The sequence below is a fragment of the Ciconia boyciana genome, chromosome 4 (assembly GCF_034638445.1).
Source record: "Ciconia boyciana chromosome 4, ASM3463844v1, whole genome shotgun sequence".
Lineage (NCBI taxonomy): Eukaryota > Metazoa > Chordata > Aves > Ciconiiformes > Ciconiidae > Ciconia > Ciconia boyciana.
In genome coordinates this window covers 53,645,835-53,669,452 of record NC_132937.1, presented here as the reverse complement: position 1 = coordinate 53,669,452, position 23,618 = coordinate 53,645,835, and the positions used below count along the sequence as shown (strand labels likewise).

General features: G+C 40.0%; 1 protein-coding gene across 1 annotated transcript in view; it reads right to left on the bottom strand.

Moving 5' to 3' along the window:
- Nucleotides 1-15,907: 15,907 nt before the first annotated feature.
- The window catches only part of SH3GL2 (SH3 domain containing GRB2 like 2, endophilin A1), a 99,927-nt gene continuing 92,216 nt past the window's right edge, over nt 15,908-23,618 (bottom strand). Inside the window, exons 7-9 of the mRNA XM_072860395.1 lie at nt 23,382-23,485; nt 19,891-20,021; nt 15,908-17,396 (exon numbers count right to left, since the gene is read on the bottom strand). Of these exons, the coding sequence (XP_072716496.1) occupies nt 17,197-17,396; nt 19,891-20,021; nt 23,382-23,485 (435 nt within the window). The 3' untranslated portion in view covers nt 15,908-17,196. The remainder of the gene's footprint in view (nt 17,397-19,890; nt 20,022-23,381; nt 23,486-23,618) is intronic.

Below are 23,618 nucleotides of genomic sequence, written 5' to 3'. Positions count from 1 at the left end.
TTTAGTTTAAGTATTAACAACAGCTCAGTCATTCTCCAAAGCTCTTCCCTTGTTTGAAACATTTGAGTAAAAACTGCTGGTCATAGGCAATTGTGTCATACTAAATCATACTGAGAAACTATGTAGTTAAAAAACCCACTACATGCCTATTTTTTCTGACACTTTTTTGACCCAGAATTGCAATTTACAGTAATACATTAAATATTGTCACATTTTTGTGAGTTCCATAGTGCATTCTTTCCATATACCATATTTTCTCTGGACTTCATCGCTGTTAAAGACTAGCTACCATAATGAAAGATTATGATATTTAGCTTCTTTTTGACAGCATACCAGAGAGATAAAATATGAGGTTTTCAGATCCTATTAAGCCATTAAACGGAGGCTACACTGTTGGTCTGACTTGTTGGCAGTCAGGGACAGTGACCCATTCAGCATCCTTTGAAGAAAATACAGAAGAATTTAGAGAGGAAGCCTTGAGTAATGTATCACTTAAAACATTATTCACATATTCCAAACAAAAATTATTATTCATAAACCATCAGTGCTGTTCATTTAATCAAGGCAAAGTCATTACTGTGGTGTTGTTCTACCTTCCTGTTATCTACCTCTTCTACTTTGATGGCATGTACATTTCTTCCTCTACCCTCCAATTCCCTTGGTTTCTTCACTATCAACTTCTTGGCTTTCAGACTGGCAGGGGCTATTAAACATAGACAAATTTATTCAAGCCACAGAATTTCATTCAATTGCCATTTAGTAACTACATCTATAAACTGTGCCTTATTATGCTCTGCATTCTGGAAGGGACCCAGTCACTAACAGACTGTGGATGCATCTCTTCCCTTCATATTTTGGCCAACAGCCTTTCTTTACTATATTTATGAGCTTTAGTAGAATCAGTATGTTCTCTATTTTATCCCATTTATACCAATAAATATATTTTTCTACCAAAATTAAGTTATCTCCGTTTCTTATTAAGCTACACAAGGATTGGGTCTTGGCAGGGTGTTTCCCTAGCCTTCAAACAATTAGCAAGCATTTTCCCACATTTTCATTTTTCAGTTCTTTGTAAATGTTGATGTTAGAGCTGTATGTAGTGTTCTGGCATCAGTTTCACAAAAATCGCCTCTCTACATCTACTGATTACTACCCTATTTCAGAAAGTTAGTGGCATTGTTGTTAGAATGGAAGTGTAGTAGTTATTTTGAATTGCTGGAAGCAGCTGTAAAGGTAGAAAATTCATAGCAAATATGTGAACAAGTCAATATTTACAGCCCAGGCTTTATTTTGAACACTTCTCCCCAGTGATGCTTAATGAGGATGTTGCACCTAACACCAATTCTGTTTCTCACCATGTCGTCTTTTGTAAAAGTTTGTGACCTTTGTTTTTATGCCTGTATCTCAGTACTAATACCCATGTTGTCACCTGACACTGTGTTGTAGTTTAGCCCCAGCTGGCAACTAAGCCCCACGCAGCCGCTCACTCACTCCCCTCTGGTGGGATGGGGGAGAGAATCGGAAGAGTAAAAGTAAGAAAACTCGTAGGTTGAGATAAAGACAGTTTAATATCAAAAGCAAAAGCCACGCACGCAAGAAAAGCAAAACAAGGAATTCATTCACTGCTTCCCATGGGCAGGCAGGTGTTCAGCCATCTCCAGGAAAGCAGGGCTCCATCACGCGTAGTGGTTACTTGGGAAGACAAACACCATCACTCCGAATGTCCCCCCCTTCCTTCTTCTTCCCCAGCTTTATATACTGAGCATGACATCACATGGTATGGAATAGCCCTTTGGCCAGTTTGGATCAGCTCTCCTGGCTGTGCCCCCTCCCAGCTTCTTGTGCACCTGGCAGAGCACGGGAAGCTGAAAAGTCCTGGACTAGTGCAGCAACAACTAAAACATCTCTGTATTATCAACACTGTTTTCAGCACAAATCCAAAACATAGCCACATACCAGCCACTATAAAGAAAATTAACTCTATCTCAGCTGAAACCAGGACACACTGATTTTTATGATCTTTGTTTATCCGCCTCTAACAGCAGCCCAGAATGAAAACCAGTTTTGAATGGGGCAAACTCCTCAGCTCTGTTCATGCACCAACAGACTGTAGAGGTGAAGAGAGAGCATAGACATTAAAAGATGGGGGAAGAAAAACCTCAGAAATCTTCAGACCTTTCTGATAGCCTAAGCAGGTATGAGGAATGGAATTTTGATCACTTCTTAAAGAACAACCATAGGCTGTCAGTATTAATTCCTCTAAATGTCAGCTCACCTGCACAGAATGATCAGGAAAGATTTCTGGATTTATGCAGCTGTACCCTAAGAGAAGCTGGTCAGAAAATGTAGCCATTCTTTTTTAAAGATAAAGTTTTACAAACTAAAACCATCCATGATAGCTTATCAATGTGCTTATCTATGCTTTAGTTATTTTCAAGATGCCAGAAACTGTGTTAAGCATAGTCACACAGAAGTTTACACAAAATATTTTGACTGGTAAATCAGCACTTTGGAATTATGTTTTGTGGGAAGGTTTATCTTTCTTGCTCTTAACTGGAAATAATAAAAGCAGAAACTATGAGATGCTCACACAAGAAAATGTCTTCAGACCTAATGGGAAGAAAAGAATGTGTCCCAATGCTTTTCCTCTTATTACTCAGAGAAGAGCATTCAGTCAGAAGTTTCTTGCTTCTTGTATTTCCTTTGTGTCAGGATGAGCAGGGACCTTGGATGGCATCCTGCTTGATACCAACCAGCCAGGAATTTCTAACTACCCTTTCCTATCACCAGAGTTATTCACCAGACTTCTAGCCTTCAGCATCCCTTTCCATCTCCCTCTGTGTGTAGACACCCTCCTAGCTGCTTCCAGTTTGCAGGAGTGCTAACGCCAAGGATACCAACTGCACAGGGGTAGCTGTTCCTAAATGTTGCTAATGCAAGACACTTTGCCCATTACTTGTTTTCTCTATAAGTGCACTTGAGCAGCAGCATCTGAAGGTTGTCTTTACAGTCTAGATTGTCATTACAGAGCTTAGTATTGGAGATCTTTAAAAGCAAGTCTGAATAATATACTATTATAGAAAATATACAGAAAACCTACTTAGGCCAAGATTAAGATATAGTTGGTATTATGTAGGATTGCATCTATAGCTGCTAAGGACTGATACGCAAAATTACTGTAGAACTTGCACCATGCCAGGCATAGTGTTAAAAAAACAATATGGAGAATTTTTTCCTCTTTTTGTACTAAGTGCTGTAGAAATAAAGTCAAGTAACTAATTGCCTAGGCATGGGACCAAAATAGTTGAAAGATAGGGGAGATGCACACAGCCTGTGGCAGCGCACAGCTAAGTGCAGGCAGGAGTTACAAATTTAGGGGATTTTAAAAAGTTATTTTCAGCTAGATCCCTGTTGTCTGAGCACTCAACATAAAAATAAAAAAAGCTCCATGAAGTTTTACAGAATGTTAAGTAGATTAGGACAAAGGCCAAATTCAAAAAGGTTGCAGAGTCTACTCTGATACGTAGCCAGAAGAGGTGAAAAGGAGTAACTATTTTCAGTCTCTGCTGGAACATGAGCAGTTTCTCAGGGTTTACAGTGAATACACAAGAGAGATGTGATGACAGGAAAAAATGAAAGTAAGAATAATAATCTTGATAACAGAGATTAAGAAGTTGGTATTATCTTTATCAAAATTGTCTCCTTCAGGACAAACTCCTTAACAAGTACGTGTGCATCCTCTACATAAACAAAAGTTATCCTCCATATAAACATGAAAAAATATAAAATAAGAGGCTGTTGCTTCAATCTGTAGACTGGAAAACTAGTATGGGGCAAAGACATGGTGCAAGTTGTCCTGTAATTTTGCATATCAAAGCAGCTATGGATACCATCCTTCATAGCACCCAGTATATCTTAATCTTGGCCTAGAAAGTCTTCTTGTAGCTAGGTGACATCTCTGAATTACAGAGGTACTGAAGAGCTGATCGAAAATTGTTTGCCAAAGCTTATTTTTGTCAGAAAAAAATGTTATGACTTTTTAATTACAAATTGTTTCCAGTGGCATTTTTCTTAGAATACCAACTCAGAGTAGAATACGTGAAGAGTGTAAAAGTTGTAAATACTTTTTTCAAAGCTAGAAATATTCCCATATTTCATTTTTTTTGTTTCACATGCTTTCTTTTCTACTGAAACCTGGGCAAAACATGGCATACTAAATGTGTAAGAGAGAGAAAATAGCAGTCATTTTACTTCAAAGTGTATCACTTAAAAACAAAGAGCAGAATATTAAACCTTTTCACTCCCCATATTGGGTCAAAAGCAAGAACTTACAAAAAAAACCCCAAACAATTTCTCCAATGCTGAGACATTTACAGAAAACATTTTAAAAATAAGAGAAAGTTGTAGTCCCTCACAAAAATGGAGAAAATATTTTGAAGCAAGATAACTTCTGTTCTTTGATAATAATGTAATGTCATGGGGGAAAAGGAACACCAGATAACATGACATGGATGAGTTGACTTTATTAAGTGGACCAAAAAAGTGGGATAGGCTGTGTCAGGTGAAGGATTGCACAGACATGTGCACATGTGCATACATGCACGTGCACACATACACACACACACCCACAAGCACAGAGTTAACTTATATAGTTATGTGCATGATTCCCCCACCGTTCCCATGCCAGAAAGTTGAGGCTGCAGAAAAAGTGACACTCTCTCCAGCTGCTCCATGGTGGGCTTTGCCTGAGGGCTTGGCAGGCAATGTTTTCACAGTTGCATCTCAGGTCCTCTGCTTCTACATGGTGCCAGATGTCCACATACCAGCTTTTCCAAATTCTATTGGTGAGAGGGTTTATAGCCAGATGCTGTCTCAAATTGATACACAATGATATCACACTAGGCCTTTCCAGCAGTTTCAGGTGGTGGTCTGCTGGCACATGTTGATCCGTGATCCATACCATGGCTCATCCCACTCAGTTCTTGCTTGCTTGCCTGGCAGCCATGCCTAATTATGCTTAGTTACTTACTTATGATTAGGGCAAAGGTTGTGATACTCCTGCAGCAAATAAAAAAGAATTTGGAGACAAAAATATCGAATTAATTATTTGGAAAGGAATGAAAGTTTAAACATCCTATGAAAAGGGTTTGCTTTCAGCAATCACAAGATATGTTGCCATCTGTACTGTCCAGAAATTTTGGAAATCTATCACAATGCAGAATATCCAAATAATTTGGAGCTGGGACTGCCTAGTCCTTGGAAACCCTGTGTATTGTAATCCTGATGGGTTTAACTGCAAGGAATTCCCTTAGGTCTTTAGGAACAAAGTACTAGCTGAAGCAAGTGCTGTCACTAATGATGCTTTGAAAGGACCCAGGAATAAAGACAGCAAAGACTGGTTGCAAGAAGTGATTTTTCCAGAGCTCATCAACAAAACATTTTTACTTTGCACAAGGAATGTGCTGACACTGTCATGCCTGCAGCACAGCTTGTAAGCCTTTCCTACAACAGTGGTGTGCACATGGAAGGAGAAGCCTGTATCCATGGAGCTCTATCCCCACGCTTGTGTTCTTATTTTTCTATTCCGATGAGGCCAAAAAAGACGTAGTTTCTTTTTCTCAGACTCTTTTTGTTTTCTTTTTAACTCATTCTAAAGGGTCAAAATGATAGCTAGGGATGGTGAAAGTCTCAGGAAAAGGTGTCTCTGTGTGCTGCTGGGCAAAAACACGTTTTACAAAGCACTGGCATTGCTGATGACATCAGCCCAGCTCGCTGGTGGTATGACACAAGGCACACATGGCAATGATTTGCCATCATTGCTCCTGTACCTTTGACATCCTGAGTCCTCTCTGCCTTGTCTATACCAAGCCTGTATGCCTTAGGTTATTATTCTCTTGCCCCACACACTCTCTACTTTTGCACATGTGCATGAGGTTGAAATTTTTACAGTCTGTTTTTGAGGATGGTTTTAAGATTTCCCATGAAGAGTACTTGTTTCAGCACTTTTAACAGGCACTTTCAGGGTAGCTGCTTACCAATATGAATGACTTTCGGAATGTCTCTGGAGAACACATCTTTTCTCCTGAAAACACTTCTTGATCCTTACTCTCATACTTATCTCTTACAGTCAAGTTACAGATTAATTAAATTCCCAGACGTTATTAGTTCCCTCACCTCCTCTTACTCCTAATACATTTTTAGATAAACAAAACAAAACACACTTGAAATTACCCTAATCTTACAGTGAAGAGCAACCAGGCACTGGGACAACTACTTCAAGACACACTTTGGAAAAAGTGGGTCTTAATCACTTATGCCTCAAGGGCCCATATGTAAACTGGATGTAATAAAAATATTTTGCTATAAGAAGGAACCTCTTAATTAATATACATGAAGTATTTGGGGAACTTCAGATGAAAGGTGCTATGAACTGTCAAAACATTCATATTCTTATATATTCCTTGAGACAGTTTGGCCCAAAGTAAGCATAACTCTTTCAGCTAAAGGCTGACAGATGTATTTCATGATGAATGGTTTATGCTTGAATGAATAATTTCAGAAGCTTTTTTAAAATTTATTTTAAGGTTTCTGAAGGTAAGCATCTGCAATTCTATTATTATATGGGGGAGAGGGGAGAAGAAGCTACATATAAGCATGTGTGTGCCTGATTGAAATTATAAAGCTTTGTGCTGGAAGGATCTGTAGCTAGGAGACAGCTAAAAATAACTTTATTCAGGACAGATGGGTGATTTGAGTATATGGGTGCTATTCAACTGTTTTACTGGACTTTTCAACCCTTAGGTGTGTTTTATTAACCCATTATGAAGATCTGCATGAAAAAAAATTTGCCTACATTATGAAAATATGATAGATGAAAGTAGGTAGAGTGAGCTTTAGCAATTTCCACGGCTTGGGCTTTTGGTTTGTTTGGGGTTTTTAAAATTTTAATGTTCAGGTTTGGGTGGTATTGAAAAAGCAGGTTTTCACAATTATCTTTGCACAATAGCCATTATCTATAGGAATCCCTGCGTTTGTTAACAGTATCCTTTAAAGCTTTAAATTTCAGAAAGAAAATGTATCTGTTTAAAAGTTAATATTAAAATTAAATGCCAGGGTGCCCTCTACTGGCTCACAATATTAACACCAAACAGTAACACCAAATATTTGCAACCCAGCAGGAACCATGGTCCACAATCTAAAAGATTGCCAGCTGCATTTAATTTGAAACATGCTGGACTTGTTAAAAACAGATTTGGGTCCTTCCCACGTCTTGAAAAAGTGGTGGCAGCATACGCTGTATGTGGCTTGAAGAAATTGACTGGCTGGCTGCTGACTGCATGGTAGAGCAAACCACATTCATATTGCAGCAACGAGGCTGCAATATTATGCATCGTCAATTGAAAAAATGCTTTCCAGGATATGAAAATAGAAACAAAGCATGCTCTGTTACATTTTCTACAGCTCATCAGAGCCTAGAAGTTCAGCAGGGATTGTGAAATTCCTGCTGTTGCACAGTCCTTCCCTGCTCTAATTCCCTACAGGAGCTATGACAAAAGTGGGCTGCTGGCCTGTGTTAAGTTTAGAAACAAGACTGATAGTTGTACACTATCATGAGCAAGCTCTTCACCTTAGACATCAAGTAAGAAGCTTCTTGCGCAAACTGTGAATACTTGCTCAGAGGTGGCAGCAGGTGATTGCTGACCTTCAGCAAGTGGTGTCCCACACAGGAGGAACATTTTAACACCTGTCTGTGCTTCCAGTTTCACCTCCTGGTAATCTCTAGAAGTGTGCATACAGTGCTACAAGCCAGCAGACCTGTTTCTTCATACCTCTTCATACTGCAATATTGCAGAGAGCAGCAGGAAGTGAGAGCTTTTCCTGGGTTATAGGGAATTTTTGAATTCCACAGATAGGGAATTTTTAAATTCCTTTAGACATAAAGAAATGAAAAATATATAAGGTAATGGGATTATTTATTACTGTGGGAGGCTGAGAAGAATAGAAAAAGAACCACTGATGCTGGCTGCATTATTACTTGGTAGGTCCTCTGACATGAGGGTGTGGAGGAGCACGTCTACAGTTAACTTCACAGTCTAGTGAAGTGCTGAAGTTGTTTCCTCCAGACATCTACCTAGGAAATTGCAGTGCATTAATACCTCTAGTTGCCAAACATCATCCCAGTACTCAGTGGAAGATACATTCAGCTTAAATCTGTTTTCAGACTCTCAACTGCAGGTTAGAGTATTAATGCTTAGTAAATATCCTTAAACTGGCAAAAGTAAAACTTTTAGCCTTGGGTAAAAGCAGAAATTTTGATTTGTCTGGTTTAATACTATAGTTGTACAGAGCAAACTGAACAGATTTTTTTCCTCAAGTCTACAGTGTAAAGTCTGAGAGCTTTATGCACATTAATATATATTCTCAACAGCTCTGTGAAACATGGAATTATTAGCAGCCCTATTGTACAGTTGGAGAATTAAAACTAAATTCACTGCCCAGTTTCTGGCAACAATTCTCTGCCAGCACTGGAAATCAAATCTATGCTGAGTCCCATCCTAGCACCTTAAGCAGATCTGGAAACCATTATGATGTGACCTCTGTGACTTTGGGAACCCCATGAGACCCAACTAGACTTCCAGGCTGAAGCAAATAGTCACTTCATGATGCTCTGAAGTGAAATCAAGGAGCAGTTTCTGGGAGAAGGAATGTTGCCATGGTGAGATGATCTATAATGTCCCGTGCCTCTGGAAGCTTGCTCATTGTGAACAGCTATCTCAGCTTTACACGCAGCTGAGCATAGCAGCTGCTGCTCTTCTGTAGTGGACATTGTGAATGCAAGTTATTTTCATGTGGTGTACCAGGCTTTTTATCGTCCTGCTCAGAAGTGTTAAAATTATAACACAGACAGTCCAGCTGCCTTCTGTTTACTTTATATCTGTAATTCATTCTGCTCTTTGAAGAGCAACCTTTAAAGCACCTGCTTACAGGACTTGCAGGAGCTGATCAGCTGCCTCAGCATTACTCTTCCCTCTACCCCACTCATCACACAGGAACTGGGTACAACATTGGATCAGAAGATTGCTGTAGGATTGTGAAGCTGATGCATCTGCAGTTTCCTTTGGACATCACCATTGATGTGTGCTGATGTCTATCATCATACTATATCTTTTCCTGATGGTTCAAGTTTGCATTACGGTAACTGTGAGCTGCTAACAAGCTACTTTGGTCTACTGCAAAAGGACTGTCAAAGGCCACCTCCTTCTCTCACACTGAAGAAGTAAAGTGTGCTTGCAAGGTTTTCTATTTATGACTCTGTTTTTCTCTTCATGTCAGTATTTGTTTTAGAAGCAGCTCTGATCACATTTCACTTAAAGGCTAAAATCAGAGAAGTTCCAGGAACACAAGTGCCATCTCCAGAAGAATAGGAGAAGATAAATAAAATGCCTTCCTCTTTTTCTGAGTACTCTGCTGTTCCCTCATGATTTAGGAAGTATTCATGTCCCAGCACCACCTGAAAAGTCAGCAGTAAGAGAGGATAGTTCTGGCTGTGAAGCTTCCTACTAGCAGATTGAACATCCTTTCTGCCTCTTCTAAAGTTGCCTCGTTCATCATGCAACCCCATACATGGGCTGAAGCTTCAGACATATGATACTTTCTGCATTACTACAGGAGCTTCTGGGTTTCTTCCTGTTCTCGTGATCTCTGGAAGGTCCAGGCAGATGGGTATATAAAATGTTTGACTGGGACTGCCCAGCTAGAGTTAGTGCTACAATTTTTGCTGGCAGATTTTAAAGATCAAATCACCCAGCAGATCTTGAAATAAATTAAGAAAATATGACTGCATACTGGACTGACTTCTGCTTGCAGCATTGGCAGAGTATTATCTAGCTCATTAGTTGCAAAAGCTTACAGATGAGTTTTGCCAAGGCTTCAGTGCTTCTGGGTAAGAAATGCAGACACTTGAGGAACTTTACAAACAAAACCTGTAATGACCACTAGACTAAGTGGCAACTCAATGGGTACTTTGAGAAACCAAACCTTAGACATAGGCACTCAGAATGCACGTTAAATCTTTGAAACCTAGCCAAGGTATTTGTGGAATTCTTCTTATGCAATTAACTCAGTGTAATTATGCAAGCTGTGTGTTGTCACTTTCACCATTAGATGCCTCAGTACTCCTCAGGTACTTCATACTGTCAACCATTATAGCCATAACTGTTACACAGAGTCATAACTAGTCTCCTTCTCACTACACATAACGTAAAGCTTTGGAGGCAGCCACTACAGCAAGCACTGAAGGCCTGTGGATGTCAAAGTATTCTGATGCATAGCATATACAAACTAACTTTTACAGTGCTGTGACTTCACTATTTTCAGTGGAAACCAAGGATGTTCTACCGCTCTGAAAAAAAAGTTTGGGGAATCTGCAGCTCCAGCTCGGATATGTTCAAGACTTAACTGGACATCGCCCTGAGCAGCATGATCTAATCATATGTCCTCTGAGCAGGAGGTTGGACTAGACTCCACAGATGACTCTCCAAATCTAAATTTTTCCTTGATTCTATGAAAATTTGTTTCACCAACTAACATGAAAATAGATGCCAGAGTTAAACTGTTCAATATTTAAGAATCTACCCATTATTTAAGAATCCAAATGTTTTAGGAGACTATGGTCAGCTCTATATACAGGCATGTGCTGCAGAAATACATACAATTTACTATTTTGAGAGCCCTGTGGTGTAACATTCCCTGTGGTTTAACATCCTAATAGACAAACTGGTAAAGTATGAGTTAGGTCAGTGGACAGTGAGGTAGACTGAAAACTGAATGAATGACTGGGCCCAGAGGGTTGTGTTCAGCAGCACAATGACCAGCTGAAGACCAGCCATGAATGGTGTACACCAGTGGTCAATACTGGGTCCAGTCTTGTTCAACATCTTCATTAAAGTGGCTCCAGAGGAGGATCATGAAAATGGTCAGAGAGCTGCAACACCTCTCGTATGAAGAGAGGCTGAGAGAGCTGGGGTTGTTTATCCTGGAGAAGACAAGGCTTCAAAGGAGGCCTTATTGCAGCCTTTCAATATATAAAGGGGGCTTATAAGAAAGACAGAGAGAGACCTTTTCACCAGGGCCTGTAGTGACAGTACAAGGGGCAACTGTTTTAAACTGAAAGAAGGTAGATATAGATTGGACATAAGAAAAATCGTTTTACGATAAGGGTGGTGAGACACTGGAACAGGTTGCCCAGAGAAGTTGTGGATGCCTCATCATTGGAAGTGTTCAAATTCAGGTTGGACAGGGCTTTGAGCAACCTGATATAGTGAAAGATGTCCCTCCCCATGGCGGGGTGGGGGAATGGAACTAGGTGATCTTCAAAGGTTCCTTCCAACCCAAACCATTCTATGACACTATGATTCTATGATTAATGGTCTGGAAGATTAGGCAGAGGACACCCTCCGTAACTTTGCAGATGATACAGAACAGGGAGGAGTGGCTGATACAGAGGTTTGTGCTGGCATCCAGAGGGACCTGGATGGGCTGGAGAAATAGGCTGACAGGAACTTCATGAACTTCAGCAAAGGCAAGTGCCAAGTCCTACCCCTGAGGAGAAATGTAAGACAGTGTGAAGGTTACATGTCACAATAGAGGTCTGTAAGTGGGATGAGAGAGTTTATGCATTACACTGAATTTGGGCGTAGGCATTAGATGGGTACATGGTTTCAGACCGAAGTATGTGGTCTTCATGGGGTGGGAGCACAGCACCTAGAGTACAGCTAATGGGGCCTATGAGAGGTCTCTCTTGTAGCCCATGGAGCCTGGTGTTGGTGCTCACTGCAGCAGGGAGAAGAAATGGGAAGTAGCTGTGGGGTGCCAAGCACGTCCATAGTCCAGGGATGTGCAGACCTCCAAGGCCCAGGAAAAGGGTCCCCATTTGGAGCCATGCCCTCTCTCTACACCAGTTCTCCATGTCCTCAGCGAACCTCTTGCCACTCTGGTGTGGGAGGAGACAGTGACTATGGGCATCATTAGAAAAGCTAGTAAAATAACTCTCTTAGTGATGTGAATTCCAGCTGGTGCCTACTTCAGGACCTCACTGCCCGTGTGGATGCTCTGAGCAAAGGACATGCCATAGGTCAGTGACTGCTGAGGGACGGGAAAGTCCTGTAGATGAGTACTGTTTATGGTGGCTGGGTAAATCACTGAATCCTCCAGTTTCAGGCAGTGACCCAAGGAAGCACCAGTGTGTTTCTGCAGGTACCAGGAAAGCAGTCAGAGAGCTGCCCAGCCCCTCCTGGAGCCTCACAGCTCGTAGACGAGCAGAGACACAGGAGCTCGAGCCTCCTTTTCTTTCCCTGCTTTGTTAGTGCTTCTTTTCAACTCCAGGTTTCACAAAAGGTGAAGAGAGAGTGAAAGGCACAAGCCCAGAGCACTATGCAAGCGAGCACAAGTAGCATGCGACTGGCTGCCACTACCCCACCAAATGAGCTGCAGGCCAGGAAAGGGCTCATACTGCAGGGACTTCAGCTCGTCCACTGTCTGCCCCAGCAGCATCTGAAAGGGAAATGTTCTCTGTTTGAGTCCCAGAGCTGCCAGGGCTTTCCAGAGCCAGCGGCTCTAGGAAGGCATGGCAGAAGCTGCTGCTTCTTTGATCTGCTCCCCTGTGCTTTATCTCCAAGGAGATACTATTAAAGGTAAATAGCTTAGAATTTATCTGTACTTTACAGTGCACAGCAAGAATATATCACAAAGCTGTTCCCATCTTCTGCAACACTTTAGGCCAAATGGTAAGGAAAGACAGCAAAGCCTTCCGGAAATTCCACATCTGTGTTTGAACTACCAGAGTGCTAAGAGTTTAAAAATAATAAAATAATAATTATAGAGCATTCTAGAAATTCTGAGCTTAAGTCTAAGACAACCTACTGGTGCTTTACAGAAAATTAAGATCATTTCTATAGAATGCACTCGTTTTTTTACAGAGTTACCTAGGAACGTGCCCTAATTCCTTACTTCATTTGCCCATCTCAAACTCAGCCTACTTCTATGCTGGGAAGAAGACCCATCTGCACACTGACCTACAAACACCCTGTTCTGTGCTTTCATGAGTCCAGCCAGTTTCCTCAGCCTGTAGATATGGCAAGCCTAGGACATAACCTGGAGCAGAACTATTGCTCAGGGTAGCACTAGCCGTAAAGATTTGAAAGACTTAAAAATGTGAAACCAGGAAAGAAGTCCTCATAGCAGTTTTCAAGTCTTGTCCTTGTAGTTCATGTGGGAAAAGCAGTATAATTATCTTGAAGGGAGAGTTGGCTGTATAATCTCTAAGCCAAGACTCAAATACAAAGTTCTGGGTGTGGCTACCATCTTCCTTCTTTCTGGAAGGAAGGGGATATTTTAAAAGAGGAAAAAAACCCACCCTCATTTGGTTCAATCACTTCTTTATTTAAATGGAGAACTGTTCAGGGAACTGTTGGGGTTTTTTTGCTATATTTTTCACACAGTTTCACTTTGCAATAAATGAGAAAGTCTAAGAAGGTAAAAGCCTTCATGAAACCTTAAGGTTCAACAGAAAAAAAACCCAACATCAAACCCAAAACATTTAGCTATATTCGGCAACTGATAGTACTGGAAGACTTCCTGATTTCCTCTGTGAGGAGCAGCAGTTCTACAGCCAAGTTTGGTAATTAGGAATCCATGTCACATTTTTTAAATGTTTCTGAAAACATACACCTTAGGAAGCAGGATGACAGAAGTTGTAAATCTGCCAGCAAAAAAAGGATGTTGCCTCCATCAACAACATATCTTATGTGCTTCTAGAAGGGAATAGAGTCACAGGGCTCCGTAGGCAAAGCTTTGCACTACCTGAAATGTAAAAGCAAACAGCCTCCCGCTTCCTTCCAATCCCTGGATCACAGCCTTCACCCTAGCACTGAAGCTTTAGATGGAAACTTTTGGCAGGCCTGGTAATCTCTGTCTTGGCCAAGTCAGATTTTGATCTTACCACCTGAGGATTAAAGCGTTCTTCAGGGATTACCTGTACAAGACAGAGAACAGAGCAATATGGAACTGCCAAGAATTGTGTAACATGTCAAGACCAGGCCCATGTCATCAAGTGATGGCATGTAACAGATTTTTTGATGATTCTGTGCATTCCTTCTGGCCCCATTTGTTGAAAGACACATTTCCTTACACCTTAAAAAATAGGCCCCCTCAGCAGGGTGGGACAGCACCCTTGTGCTCTGAATCATGTAGAATTATCTCTAAGATAGTTGCCCTATGTTTGCATGCCCACCACAAACACTACAAAATAATAATGTGATAAAATAGGGGTGTGCCCGGGCCAGAAACATGTCTCTCAGATCCAGCAGCACTATCTGTGACTGCTAGGCCTGGATAATTAACATAGTTAATTAACTGTAACATAGTTCTTAACTGTAGTACATCACCATTAATTCATCTGTTAAAAGTTTCAGGGCCATTGGGTTTGAAACAGATTATTTCCAATCACTGACAGAAACTTACATAGAGGCCAGTCCTAGGATTTAGGCCAAAACTGTAATAAAAAGTAGCGGGAGTTATATACATATATATTTTTTTTTTTTTAATAGTTTGGGTTGGAAGGGACCTTTAAAGGTCATCTAGTTCAACCCCCCCTTGCAATAAGCAGGGACATCTTCAATGAGATCAGGTTGCTCAGAGCCCCATTCAACCTGACCTGGAACTGAGCCTTGAATGAGGCTCCATCTCTGTCAGACTCTGTCGTGTTCTACTGTGTCAGAGTCTCTGTCAATGTGTGTGGGGACATCCCTTAGAGAGGCCTATGGGGTTAGGTGACAAGGCGCTGGCAGTGGGGGCTGCAGGGCAGCCGCCATGAGAGGCTGGAGCTGCCTCGTACCAGACACAGCTGGTTCCAGCCAGCTCCAACGTACCCACCACAGGAGATGGCTGAGCCCCTCAGGCAAGACGGTGGCACCTCAGAGAAAACATACTTAAGAAAGGACAAAACACACTGGGCAGAGAGAGGAGGAGGGGAAAAATAAAATAATGAGAAACAGCAGAGGAAACACCAAGATCAAAGAAGGATGAGGAGGAGGCAGTCCATGACCACACCAGCAGATATTCACACCACGGCCTGCGCAGGGACCCACCACTGGAACAGGGGAAAACCGTGAGGGGGAAGGAGCAGCAGAGAGGAGCTGTTACGGACTGACCATAAACCTCCCATTCCACATCCCCCTGCACTGCTGGTGGGGAGGAGTCAGGAGGGAAGGAGTGAATTTGAGCTTGGGAGGTGGGACAGGAAAGGTGCTATTTTAATGTTTGTCTTTTTTGTTTCTCACTATACAAATCTACTTTAATTGGTAATAAATTAGTTTTCTCCAAGTCAAGTATGTTTTGCTTGTGACAGTGACCGGTAAGCAAACTTCCTGTCTTTATCTCAACCCATGAGCTTTCTTACTCTCCCACTGAGGAAGAACAGTGAGTGAGCAGCTGGGTGGGTGCTTGGCTCTTTGCCAGGGCTAACCCACCACAATATGTGTACAACAAATAATATAAAATAAAATTAAATGATGTGTCATATGACAGGAAAAAAAAAAAAAAAAAGAGTTACCATGTCTTTAAGCTTTGCCAGGGGGTTTATGAACACCAGCATTCTTTAATGAGAAACAACCTGTATCCACAAGATTGCATGCTGGTCATCATGACATTAATTTAATGTGCTCAGTGTACAGTTTATCCTATTTACATGTATGAGTTTTAATTGACTGAAGCAATATGATAACGACAAAAAAAGTATTTTTCATATTTGCTGGAAATGAGGAATATGCTCTCTGAAATAAAATTCTGGTTAGCTGAATCTAGCACAACAGATTTGAAAGCAACAAAGTAATAATCCACAACATTATTCTAGTTATTCTCTCAGCATTTATTTGAAATATCAATACTTTCCATGATATAGTTTATATGTTAAGCAGTAGGGAATTGTCTTCATTTCACATCATCCAGTACTGAAGTGGCACATTCGAAGCAGCACAGTAAACGTCTGAAACAGTCTGTACAATTTAGATAAATAGAACTCTGGATAACCGAACTAACAGAAGTTTTGCAACTGTTACCCAAAGAATGCCAAGAAGCTAGGCACAGCACTGTACACACAAAGTGCAGGAAGGAGGAACACAAGAGAACCAACTAAACATATGGGAAATGTTTTTGCATATACAGCCACATGTCTTTAATTGCTCAACACAAAAAGATAAGTTTTATTTAGTCCTCATTGAGGGCAGAATACGCACAAATGATGTTCAAAGAACACATGGTAGACAGAAACAAATGAAGTGAGGGTCATGTTTGGTTGGTTATTGTATTCCTCAGTGCATGAGTTTACAAAGGATATCTGGTGCTTAAGCAGCATGATTTTCTGCCAAGACTTGACAATAAACAGTTAACAAATGCCAGTTTTATTCCCCATCTTGCCCTCTTACTGGCATTTTGGTAAGCATGCTTAAAGTTCCTGAAGGGCAAATTCAGGTGGTTTGTGGTCCAAGGTTTTTACTATAGGAATCCCCATTTTATGGTTTGCAGTTTACCTCTGGATGGAAATAGGCCTTTTAACAATAATTAAGAACATAAAAATGAGCAGAGAGCAGCAGGACACACAGTACAGTGGTTCACTTTCTAAGAAACCAGAGGGTCTACATTTACACTTTCTCTGTGAGAACAGCAAGCCAGTTTGGTTGGAAGATACAATTCTGGTTAGTCAATGTTAGACCTGTGTGCATGGTATCATTAGGAAGGGAAAGATGGAATGGCAAGAACTTTTCCCTCTTTTTATAGAGAACTAAGACTGAAAAGTAATCCAGTGGTGATAGGCATTATCTTCCTTCCCAATACCACCTTCACTTCCTGCTACTTCACTATGAGGACCTGCTTTGCTTGCCATCATCTTCCCAGCTTCATCTCAGTAATGGCTCTGGTTACCACCAGGCCAGCATGGCCAATAAACTAACCCACACTATGCTGGCTCAGAAGATATCACGCATCACCACATCGTAGTATGACAACACGTAAACCAAAGATGCTGAGTGGGAATCGATGACTCTAACCACTGCAGTTTGCACTTGTAGGTGTAAGAAGCAGCATGTTGAAAGCAGTGGTACTGACACAACTATCTGGGTCAGAAGTGGTGGATCAGCCATTCTAATTGGGTAATGGAACTAGAATATCAACATAGTTGATGGGGAAGAAACCTGATCGGCCATGAAGCATCCCCTCATACCAGTTTTCATCAATCTGGTTAGTGAGGGTAATGATATCACCCTCTTTAAATCCCAGCTCCCCTTCATTTTCTGGTTCAAAGTCATACAGCGCTCGGCAGCATGGCTGATCCATGTGAACACCTATGGAGAAGAAACACAAAGAAACACTGTGCTTAAAAATCTCAACAATTACAGTATCCTTTTTACCACTGTACCTACTACAGATCTTGCTGTTTCTGGTATCACTGATATGCTGATGACAGTTCTTTGATAATATCTACATTTGGACTGCTAAACTTCATTAGAAGATGGCTATCAGCTTTTGGCAGCCTTCAGTTTTCGTATGTGACTGCTAGTAAATGTCTGAGAATCCTAAAAGAACCATGCTGCAGTCAAGAACACACCTAAAAGCATGGCCATGATCAGTTTGGAATCTAATCTTTACCTATTTACAAAACACAAAAAATGAAGCAAAAGCCCTAACGTATGTCCAGCTTTACTGGCACAGAGTCTTTGTCTATTTACCTCAGGTAAGTAGTGTAAGGGGTAGCTTAAAACAACAGTGAAGATATAAGTGTGTCTTTGTCCTTTATTTGGAAACTTCACTGGTACAGCTATCCTCTGAGTTTTAATATGAGGTTTCCAAAGACCTTTTCTCTCTGTTCCCACAAAACACTTGATTGCAGGGCCACCAGGATAGACTCAGAACAAGTTTGCAGTTGAAAGCTTTCTAATATGCTAGTTCATGAAAATCTGACCATAAACCATTTAGGATGGCTAATGGATATTATTATAAGTCATTACTGAGATTAGATTTTCATACAGTGTATGAAATTAACAAATATACCTCCCATTCCCCGTATTCCCCCCCTGGCCCCTAAGTCTCTATAGCTTCAAGCCTACCAAAAGCAAAATTGTTACTGGTCAAAGTATTTAGGATTTAGCAGCACTAAATTGTAAGGAATCTCATATCCCTACCTGACTTTCCATAGTAAAAGTTCATGCACTTCCAGTGGTCAGAATGAACCAACACATGCCACTCCACCATAATGGCACTTCTAAGAATACATATTTCAGCTTTTTCATGTATACTGACTTCAGGATGAATAAGTTTCAGATTCAAACTTTTTGCATATTCATTTCAACCGTTTCAACCATTTCATGGCTAGAAGGCCCATGCTTGAGCTATTTTAGGACAAAAATATTCCATTTGTATAGATGTCAATAGAGTAAGTTTTTCAAATACCTGATTTAATTTATTAAATTCTGTAGCGAAAACTTCTTTCATTTCTTTACATATTGTTCACAGTGTATTTTGCATTATTTGTCATGAAGACTATTTTGCTGGCATCAAGCAGCCTTACAACGTGTGTTTGGTATCCTCATTGCTACCAGCTGAAATTCAGAAGACTTAGCAAATAAACTGTAATGACCATAGAAGATCGGAGGTTTGAATGAACCAACCCAAACATACATTAAAGAATTTTCAAAGAAGAAGGCGTATCTCTGAAACCAATAAACCCTTCAAAAGAAAGAACCCCTATTGAAGAAAATGCTAAATACTGCTCTCCGAAGAAGAAAACACGAATGCTGAAGAGACACAGGAACATCAGTCTGCACTGCCTTAGCACAGACAAGTGTTCATGACACTATATAAAAGAAGTGAAGAAGAAAATTACTGGTGGCATGAAGAGATCTTTAGCATGCAAGACTCAAGCCACGTTTATACACAAGGAATCTCCATTGAATCCCCCTCGTCACTACCACAGTGAGATTACTAGGCGTTTGCGAGATTATGCAAGACAATTTCCAGTTGCAGGTGCCAAATGGAGACACTGTTGCTGCCTGTATGTGGGAGAACATCAGACATTTACATCAGGATGTGATGGGAAGGAAGGAAATCCTGATTAAAGATCTAGTGAAAAAAATCCAGTCTTGCAAGGTGGAGTGTGCTAGCAATTGTCACTGAGGTAAACTGGAATAACTGAAGTCAGGGTCTGGACAGAGGACAGCCCTCACCATAAGATGGGATAACAGATCGTTACTGTGAGAAACAAATAACAAGGCTTTCTTAGTATGTGCTGATATGAAATAAACACTTCTTTAAGATAATAATTATGCACAGTTATATAAATGCTTAATCTTGCTTGTGCCACTCCCAATCGGACAAAGAAAATAACTCAGATGGCTTTGTTTTTCTTTCAGGCTCTTTGCATTGTAATACCTGGTTTTAAAAGGCAGGATAAGGTTATGGAGGTTTTGGGGAGGTTCAGGGTTCTGCATTTTAATGGAAAACTTCCAGTTGTTCTTTTGGTTTTCTAAATGCCTATTTTATAAAGATATATATTTAAATGCAAATTTAGTATGGCAGCATCTCTTTGAGCTTCTAGGACTAAGGAAATTTTTGACCCAAAGACATATTTAAAGCAGTGGATGATCCATCCCTGTTCTCCTGCCTGGGGATGTGAACACTTTACAAAGAAACAACAGTTCAAACAGCTCTCTTCTCTACTATCCTCATTCTCATTTTCCCTCACTATGGAAGAACTAATCTCTAGAAGAAAGCATGGAACGTCTGCATTGTAGCAAAACTTCAGACAGCTGGCTTTTCTCCTCACATTGCTGCTGCCATTACCTGACGGTTTGGGTGTGGTGGCATGGGATATTCCTCCATTGTGCTGAGTATTGTCACCAGTTGTGAAATCCAGGCTCATACGGGGTTTGGGCTGGTATTCTCTCCTGGGCTGAGATGATGCCTCTTTTATTCTGCCAAAACATGAAATTAAATGTTAAGAGTTAGTTTCATGTTTACAGATTAGATGCACCAAACATCTTTATTTCCATGGCTGAAGTTCCCATCCACCAATCATCCAGATTAAACAAGTTTTGGCATTTGGAGTAATTTTTTGTTTACAACATCAGTTTAAGCTACCAAAAACCACCTGATATGACTATGCCATGAGGTTGTTAATTTTTATTTCCGTCTAGGAACCTCACAATTTATCTGGCTTCCTTTTGTCTAACAATAACAAAGAGCTTCTAATGGAGAAAAACTTGTTCTGTGATTACCACTGCTTACAGAAGGGCTGTACAAACATCTCTGCCCCCATTTTTAGCATGATTTTTGCTTCTATCCCTGGCAAGCCTTAACTATTCAGTTGGTTGATGCCAACTCTTGTCATTTTGTGAGGAGACTGTGTGGGAATGTACTGGCTTCAGTTGAAGACTTAGTTAATTTGTAATTTGGAATACTTGTTTCACAAAGGCACACAACTCCAGTTTTCCTGACTCTCAAAATAAAAGTATAATGCATCATTCATTTAAACTTATTCTAATTGAGAAATCTAGAATTTCTAGGAAAGGGTACATTTTCAGATTCCAGGGTAAAAGCCAGGGAAGGGATAATGACAGAATCAGAGCAGCTTATGCAGAACAACTGCCACATATGTTTCTAATACTACATATGGAAGAATACTTGAGTCAAGACGTCTGTATTTAAAGGACAAGTTGGTTTCTTTAACCTTCTCTAGATCTGCCCCAGACTTGCTGTTGGTAGCACATTTTGATTTATCTATGGAAAAGATCTGCTTCTAACTTAACCAGTTTTGGTCATGATAACAAGGGTTTCCTCATCATCCGAAATATTATCAATATCAGTCAGTCCCCAGAGGCTGCTTTTCTTCTTCATAAACAAAAACATAAGCATATTAAAAACATAAATTAATGAAGTTGTCAAAATAAACTTAAATAAAAAGGCCTTGCTGTGTTTCACTCATTAACAGAAGTTATTGTTTCAAAACAGTAAAGTTTTGAAGAAAGAAATACTTAAAACAAGTTCTCTTACACTTAATACTTTGTGAAACAAACACCATTTTTTACAGATTATGAACTAGAAGGCAACAGTTCTAGTGACTTGCTAAAAATTACCCAAAAGCTCAGCGTGAGCCACGTTTCTTAAGAAAAGAAACATCTCCAAGGAAACCATTCCTGCTTCCAGCTGCTCTGTCACGATACTCTGTCTTGAAAAGTGCAGCCTCCTTTTGCTTGATGAAAAAGAGAGTTTAAAAGGAAAAGTCTTTGCTGACCTTCCAGATTTTATTAATTTTATTGCAAGTCTCCCAGTTTTAGCCAAGTTTCTAAAGTCTCAGTTCCTGGAATTAAGGTATTTTAAGGAATTTTATACCTTCCCTTAATGTGTAGAAGAAAAATGAAAATTCTTGCACTTGCAGTTCCTAAAGAAAGTTTTGAAGCTTAATCTAAATGGCCCAGAAAAAATAGAAGACTCCAGTGCATTTTAAAATTTTTCATGGTTTTTGCAATCTAACTTAGTTTTTTTTAAAATTATTTGTGCAATATTTTAAACAGGACAGTCTTAGCAGTTAGAAGATATTGCCCATGCCAAACAACAGCATGAACAAGTTCCATTCACATCTTTTTAAAGTATCTAGAAAACAGGCAGTATGTGCTGTAGACATCACTGAGAGTGAACAGTAACAAATTTGCTCAGCTTAGAAGTAAAGCATTATTTATTTTGTGGTCCATATGATCAAAAAAACAACCCCAAAACCCAGGGCCATGCATTCTTTGCCACCTGCATATCACCAGCAGGAAAAGACAAGTAGTTCAAACAGTAACAGCTCTACTTCCCTGCTTAATCCCTGGCATGACCATATCACAGTGCTCTAATTTGTGTCTAGTGGTGTGGACAAAGGATGATTTAACCAGCAGACTCTTTACAATTAGGGATGCACAGTAAGTTTATGCAAAAGATTTACTTCAACTGATCTGTAATAGCAGTCTGATGCAAAGTTCTTGAAAAGCTAAAATCATTCGGAGCTGAAACGTAAAGCAAAGATACTGACTGTTTAGCAGAAGTTTCACAAGGGCAAAGGATTATCTGAATTGATACAGGAAGATAAATCTGTTGCAGAGAGAAGTATGTTCACTTTATGGAGTAATTTATGGACTACAGAAATGTATGGACTACATACATTATGGACTACAGGATTTTTTAATGCTTCTGTAAAGTAAGTGAATTGCAGTATTTATTTGGAAGTGCTAAAAATCATTCTGTTAGCTGTTTAGACAGTACTGCAAACTGTATCCAGAAACAGCCTGCTGGGCAGCCTACCTACCAAAACAAGTGCTGCTCCTAATCGCAAAGAAATTTTAAGACTTAGAGCTGGATGAGTCTTACAGACTGTGTGCTCTGAGAAAATAAACACTGACAGACCCACTAGTACCAGAAACTGTATCTACACTAATGACATCAGAAAACAGCAAAGAATCATGTGCGATTAAAAAGCTGCCTTTACACAGTATATGAACATTAGCTGCTCTTAGGAATTATGTCCAGCTTTTAGGAAGAGTCTTCCAGAACCATGTGGACTAAAGAAATCTTTCCTGTGTGTTAAGTTTCCTTGAAGAAGGACGTGTGTGTGAGAAGCTGATAAACTTTTACAAAAATTATTTTCCTCACTTCAAGGGGGTACAATCTGTTTTGTGTTACAAAAATTCTAAATTAAAAATTCTAAAATTCTATTAAAAACATATTGTATCAATTCTGAGATAGCATTTGCAGTTGCAGAAAAAGGGATGGAAGAGGTAAACTCAGTTAAGCCTTGTATCAAGTTTGAACTGATAATAAAGCTGGAAAAAAGGAGTATTTAATAAGGTGGCAAATGATGGAGGTGTCACTACCTGGCTCAGGAAGATCATCAGGTAGATGCGAATGTAACAAGATACTCTTTTTCAATAGCAATCATTAACATCTTCTCTCAGAAAGACTACTTTGTGAATACATGCAGGAATTGTAAGGAATCCAAAGCTGTAAGTCCCACTGAATTCCAATATTTATAAACACTTGCTTTCAGTTAAATCACATTTAACAGCTTTACTGAGCTGAGATGCTTTCCTGAACTCAGTCCTCATTCAGTCATACTCAGAAGTATATGCATCTCCAAAATATATAAACCTCAGCTTGCAGTTGCCTAATGAAATAGCCCTTGTTTTCATAAACATACAATTACCAACTTGGAAAAGATAACAGCATTGCCTTCTACTCATAGGTTTTCTGCCTCTGTAAAACAAAAAAATAATTCATCAAACTTAGAAAAAGTGCATTACCTGTCTTCCAGCTTAGAAGTAACTCGCTGTAGGATCTGTGTGGCCTGCTTGTGGTACTCCAGCTGGGCTTGTACAAGAGCAGAAAGCTGGCTCACTTGCTCAATCTGAGGATTGACATTAAAACATGAGATCTTAGGCGAGTACTAACAGCTCAGACAGCAAGTAAAGACCACTGTCACACTGATACTGCAAAGGCAGTTTTACTTCTCTCTCTAAAAACTTGATTCATCTTTGTAG